The sequence below is a fragment of the Salmo trutta genome, chromosome 19 (genome assembly GCF_901001165.1).
Source record: "Salmo trutta chromosome 19, fSalTru1.1, whole genome shotgun sequence".
In the NCBI taxonomy this organism is placed as follows: Eukaryota; Metazoa; Chordata; class Actinopteri; order Salmoniformes; family Salmonidae; genus Salmo; species Salmo trutta.
In genome coordinates this window covers 20,742,064-20,748,878 of record NC_042975.1, presented here as the reverse complement: position 1 = coordinate 20,748,878, position 6,815 = coordinate 20,742,064, and the positions used below count along the sequence as shown (strand labels likewise).

General features: G+C 40.3%; 1 protein-coding gene across 5 annotated transcripts in view; it reads right to left on the bottom strand.

The window, feature by feature from the left end:
- Positions 1-1,874: 1,874 nt before the first annotated feature.
- Positions 1,875-6,815, bottom strand: part of LOC115154154 (HMG box transcription factor BBX) — a 47,220-nt gene continuing 42,279 nt past the window's right edge. For all 5 annotated transcript variants that reach the window (XM_029700099.1, XM_029700103.1, XM_029700102.1 and 2 more), the window contains one exon: positions 1,875-6,497. In XM_029700099.1, coding sequence (XP_029555959.1) covers positions 6,419-6,497 — 79 coding nt within the window. In that variant the 3' untranslated portion in view covers positions 1,875-6,418. The remainder of the gene's footprint in view (positions 6,498-6,815) is intronic.

The following is a 6,815-nucleotide window of genomic DNA, read 5'->3' as shown; positions in this document are numbered from 1 at the left end:
CTTGTGTTGGGGACAACAAAAGGCCACTCTAAAATCTGCAGTTTTGTCATAGAATGCCACAGATGTCTCAAGTTGAGGGAGCATGCAATTGGCATGCTGATTGCAGGAATGTCCACCAGAGCTGTTGCCAGAGAATTTAATGTTAATTTCTCTACCATAAGCCGCCTCCAATGCCATTTTAGAGAATTTGGCAGTATATCCCACATGCCTCACAACAACAGACCATGTGTATGGCATTGTGTGAGCAAGCAGTTTGCTGATGTCAACGTTGTGAACAGAGTGCTCCATGGTGGCGGTGGGGTTATGATATGGGCAGGCATAAGCTACGGACAACGAACACAATTGCATTTTATTGATGGCAATTTGAATGCACAAAAATACAGAGACGAGATCCTGATGCCCATTGTGAAGCCCTTCTATTTAAGGTGTCTGTGACCAACAGATGCATATCTGTATTCCCAGTTGTGAAATCCAGAATAGGGCCAAATAAATGTATTTCAATTGACTGATTTCCTCATATGAACTGTAATTCAGTAAAATCTCTGGAATGATTGTGTTTTTATTTTTGTTCAGTATAATTGACCTTTTCCGCTCAACAACTGGTTGTGCCACCTTTAGCTGCAATGACTGCAACAAAACACTTCCTGTAGTTGTGGATGAGTCTCATATCCCTGTGGAGAAATTTTGGAACTGGCTTTAACTCAGCGCCACTTGTGGTCTTTCAGGTCCTGGGTTTAGGCCTGAACTGTGACTAGGCCATTCCAGAACTTTACATTTGTTGCCTTTCAGCCATTCGTTTGTGTTTTGGATCTTTATCTTGCTGAATGACCTAGCTGTGCTTCAGCTCACAGACAGATGACCTGACATTCTCCTTTAGAATGATCTAAAACAGAGAATTATTCATGGTTCCTTCAATGATGGCAAGTGGTCCAAGTCTTGAGGCAGCAAAGCATCCCCAAACCATCACACTACCACCAACATGCTTGACCGTTGGTTTGAGGTTCTTACTGTGGAATGCAGAGTTTGGTTTTCATCAGACCTAATAGGACCCATGTCTTCCAAAAAGTTCCCCTTTTGACTCATCTGCCCATAGAACATTCTTCCAAGAGTCTTGATGATCATCTAGGTGCTTTTTGGCAAACTTGAGTCAACTTTTTGGATGAAATGGGTCTCGATATGTCTGGCGAAAACCAAACACTTCATTCCACAGTAAGAACCTCATACCAACGGTCAAGCGTGGTGATCGCTGAGTTAAAGCAGTTCTACATGGAAGAGGGCCAAAATTCCTCCACAGGGATGTGAGAGACTAACAACTACAGCAAGTGTTTGGTTGCAGTCATTGAGTGTAAGGGGGAAATAACTTTTTCACACAGGGGCATTGGGTGTTGTATAACTTTGTTAATTAAATTAAAGAATTATCAACATTGTTATGTTCCCTTTATCTAATATTAGGTTTTGATCTGAGAACATTCAGTGTCAGAAATATGCAAAAATAGAGAAAATCAGAAAGGGGGCAAATACTTATGGCACTGAGGTTGGAGATTATCCTATAGCAGGGGTAGGCAACCCTGTTCCTGGAGTGTCACAGCTACTACAGGATTTTGTCCCAACTAGGCACCACACTGAGTTACTTAGCTAATTGATCAGTTCAATGATTGCCTAAATTCAACACACCGGGTCAAGTGCCTGCGGCACTCCAGAACCAGGGTTGCCTTTGCTATAGGGTTCTCCAATTTGGCCAGATTGCGGTCCAAAGCTTTTTCAAATAGATGATGCCGTTCTGCAATAGAATGCTTATGGTTACATTAGGAATTGTTCAATAGAATCCAGAAATCACATTTTGATGTTGAAGAAGAGACTTTGCTGACGTACAAAAGGTTTAATATAGGTTACTTTAATAGGTGTTCAAGGAATAATAGTTGCGTCAGAAGACAGTGTTATGACATACGACTCAGTGAAAGGGGCTGCGGGCGATGGCTACGGGATCCCTCACTAAGCAGGTGCTCCAGTAAGGCAAGGCTGCATTGAACAACTGGGCTGTAACAATCAAGTCCATACATGTCATGATACAGTACTATTGACATAAATAAGATCGAGCACACATTGTACAAACTATCAGAGGAAACATACTTAAGATCTGGCGTCTGCTCTTCACAAGAACAAAAGGGAAGCTGTGATCTACATTCCTGTAAAGGGAGAATGTTTATATAGTCCTTTTTTTATCTGGGTGCATATTCAGTTTTCTATTTTTGTAACTAAAGGAACAACTATAAAAAGGAAATTGTAATAAATAAACTTGAATACAGAGGATTTGGCAATTGTTCTTTGTAATTGCGCGAGTGTCCCTGGTTTCACCCTTTCCTGAAGTGAGAGCCTAATTGAACTGCAAAGAAGAAACATAAAACCATCTGGGGTGACACTGTCCCTCACAATTATAAAAACAAACTCTCATATCACTAACAGACATTTGCAGGTAAGTCATAATTACTTACAACCAATGATTTATATATAATCTAGATGACTGACACGGGGAACTGTTTTGAAGCCACTGCGCCTCCATCATGGCACTCCCTCACCATTGTAAAAAATATTTTGGAAGCTAATGAAATGCATTTATTAATGTCTACATTCGTTTGACACGTTTATTCTATTCAGACACATGAATGCATACTTTTAAATGAAATTGTGAGAAACATCCTTAAAGTACAATTCTTTGAAAGTATTAATATTACTGTTCCCACTACAACAAAAGGACATGTAATTTTGTCCTTTAAATATTGTAGAATTCCATTCATTCCTATGGAGTACTGCTTTTCTGAGGAGTGCCAATATGGCTGACCAGTGGCTTCAAAACCTCTCATTGGCCAATTCATAGCATCAGCAATCCAGGGTTTATATACATGGTTGATTACACCTCCACAGAGTTCTCAGCACAGCAGCTGACTCGTCATGAGGCCCATAGGTTGTAACAAACTATTCACCTGTGAAAACAGTCCACCATCGCATACATACACAGTAGAGTCAAGACTTGAATTAGAATTATAAAAATACAGGTACAAAATCGATTACATTCAGGAGACAGTACCAGCACAAAGGGGTATTGTCTATATTTATTTTGATAACTAATCATATAGGAATTTTATAGAGGCATCTTCTAGATGTGGACCCCAGGAAGAGTAGGTGCTGCTTTAGCAGTAGCTAATGGGAATCCTAATAAAATACTAAATACTAGTTAGAAAAGGTTGAGGGTGATCCATAATGGCTGATTTTGAAGGGGTTTGTTTTCAACTTGATTCTAAAATGGTCAAATTAGTTAAAGAATACTTCACTGCATAATTTCATAAGCTAGACATAAATACCTGTGTAATCGTTTACATTTACCTCATGATATGGAGGAAGGCTAAAAACTCTTGAAATGAGAGTTATGTGAAATGGGGGATAAATTAAAATCTTAAGATCATCATGATATCATTTTGGTTTGGGTCATAAGGTGCAAATATTGTCTATTAAAAGAGGCATTGAAAGGTATCAGTACAGTGTACACCATTCCCATGTGGGGTTTAAGTCTTAGGAAACCCATCAGATATATAGGATTAGTTGTGCTGATATAATACATTTGTTACCTGAAAATCTATACACCATGAAAATGCAGTGCAACTGCAATGCTAACCTTCGTTTTCAATAGAATTGTCATTTAAAGACAACTTTCCCCTTTCTTTGGCAAATGTCTGAAAACCACTTGTTATAAGCATGTACATCTCTGCTCTTTTTGGGGAAGGCAATGTCTTAATTTCTGTGAAATAACAACACTGATGTCCATCAGTGCAATAACTATGTGTAGTTTACTGCTTGGATGATTTTAGTCACCCTTGAATTTATTCTCTCAAAACTGGAATGTCTTAAATTTTTGTTTCAAAGGTTTGTTGAAGTTTCCTTTGAGCTTGAAAGTCATGTTTTAGGTCTGCTCGTTCACAGTCAGCTTTTAGGGATGAATTAACAAATACAGCGAAGAGTCAGCATTGCGCATATCCCTCTACAAGTCAGCCCAATCCTGGAGGGATTTATTCAATATATTTTCAATTTATTCTACTTTGTGGCATTATAATCTCTTAGCCAAGACTAAATTCCTCCATTGACAATAAGAGGGTAGAGCCAATAGCCTCTAAAAGTTCATGCTGTGCCGACAGCACACATCATTCAGACATAGCCCAGAAATGGCAATGCAGTTGCTTTAAGAGTACTAACTCAAAAAGGTGAAAACTACCTTTCTAGAAGTAGTGCACCTCATCTCAGTGCACATTTGTTTAACAGGTACAGTAAGCAAAGATGCATCACTTTGTGTATGAGATTTTTCACAACAGTCTTAATCCAGTTAACTAGGCCTCAGGAAAGACCGCTGAGGTTGGGAACACAAGTTAAAGGAGAAATACAAAATCTAGTTCAACAGCATCATAATGCACACACCTCTTAAGTGAAGGAGAAGGCTCCAATGTAATAAGAGAAACTCGAAGAGAAAAAGAGAGAAGTGTGATTTACTGCACAACCTAAGAAAAAGAGCATTGGTCAACTTGGAAACAAAAGAGTAATAATAATATAGTATGATGGTAACTTCATGGAGGACATATCGGTTGGGACTTGCAATGTGAGTTCGTCTTACACTACTTGTATAAGCTTGACACAGCTTTCTCCATCTGATTAGCTTACACCCAGAGCATACGTCAAGAGTCCCCCACACTGTAAACAGAAGAACGGACACAAGGATCTGCTATCTGGATATGGAATGGATGCTAGCCTGTTCTACCTCGGTTAGAACATGCAATACATTTTTTTTTAAAACAATGTGTTTAAAGCAACGACCATTGTCTTGTTATTGAAATACGTTCAAAAGCAAAACCTTGGTTATTCTGATTGCCTAAGAGTGGACCATTACTTGGCATAAGAAAATCTCAAAAGGCCAATAGGAAAAAAAAAACGAGGGAAAACACATCGCCCTACTAAGAAAAAGTTACATCTTAAAAGCGTCTCCTACATTAAGCTCAAAATTTGTGCAGCGTCTGTGTTAAAAAACTCTTAGGAAACTAGTAGCACACATTTGGATTAGCCTTGAAGATGCTACGCAGACTGCAAAAAGATCAAGTATTGACACAAAATGCATTTTCATCATTCAAGTATATTCAAACGGATGTAAGAATTGTGTGAATGGTTGCGTGGTGGATGGGATGGTAGTCAGAAATAAAGAGCAGAGGTTGTGGTTGGGGTACGGTTAGGGTCGTGATGAGAGAGTTAAGGCCATGGAGAACCATCCATTCTGTTAGTAACTTGAGCCCCACTGTAGAGGGCTGAACACCAGGTAAAACAGGCAGATTAAGACTGAAATTATGCTAACCAAAGGCCTCCCATCTTAACTTAAACGCAAGCTTAAGTTTAAATGCAAGAGCCTCAATGCGTTGAGTTCAAACTGACCACCGTAGTAGCAGTTGCTAAGCTGGCGTTAAGGCTAGGGATAGATCAGCATTGAATACCTGACGATGGCATCTTAATGGTTAACAGTGGTTACAACGTGCATGGGCGGCATGTAGCCTAGCGGTTAAGAGCTTTGGGCCAGTAACCGAAAGGTTGCTGGTTCAAATCCCCAAGCCGACTAGGTGAAAAATCGATGTGCCCTTGAGCAAGGCACTTAATCCCAATTGCGCCTGTAAGTTGCTCTGGATAAGAGTGTCTGCTAAATGGCTTAAAAGCTAATGGTCTGGAAGGTTAAGAAGTCTGCTGTATCTATAGACCACACTAAATAGGCAAATTAAAATTAAGGTACACAAGTAAGGTCTGTGTATCTTGGAACCCTTTCAGTCACGAGGACCATCTACTCAGGCTGTGTTAGTTTAAGTTCAAGCATGAAGGCATGCGGGAAACCACAATATCGGACTCATCCTACGTCGAGGTATGCAAGCTAGGGTCTTTGCGAAACAGTGTGGTTGAAATGGGAAGATGTTATCTTACGTGTGTAGGTTTCCTTTCTTTTTTTAAATGCAATTTTTGTTAGCAAAACTTGACCTTTAAAATGGCGTAATATCAGACAAAGGTTACACAACTACCTCTAATGGAGAAGGAAGCCATGCTCTCAGGGACTGGTCTTCCTCTTCCACAGGGTCCTCTAGGCAGGAGTGTCTGGGAAGAGGGGCGATGTGACCTCCTACTGCCAAGGGAAGGGTTCAGGAGAACACTGAGAAGGTGAGTTCACCCACTCATTCCCCCTCAGACCAGAGCTCTAGAGCTATTTCACCACAGAGGGGTCCATCCACGAGTCACGTTCCGTCTCTTTCCTTCCTTCCAGGACAGGATGAGGAGTTGGAGGTTAAAAAGTTTAAACGCACAAGCGAGCATCCATTTTGTTTTGCCGGAGGCAAGAGGCTCCTCCACTTCATTGGTCAGCGCAGGAGATGAGCACAGGGGTCTTGGCCATGTCCTTCTTCTGGCTGTCACCAATCACATGCTGGCCTCTGAGATAGGAGGAAGAGAATAAGGTAATATGGTAAAGGTTAACAAATCAAGGTATGTACTTTTTGTTCTTGGCAAAGACTTGTGGTGTGGCATTTGTGTTGGGCTAATGGTTTGTTGTCTGGTTAGTGAAGACGTGTCAAACTCAATTCCTGGAGGCCCGTGTGTCTTCAGGCTTTGGCTCCTCCATTGTACTTAATTGGTAAATTAAGGTCATTGATTAGTTAGGAACTCTGCACCTGATTATCTTGGTTATAATTGCACACAAATTGAAAGGTAATAATTGTATTAATTTAACTAGGCAAGTCAGTCAAGAACAA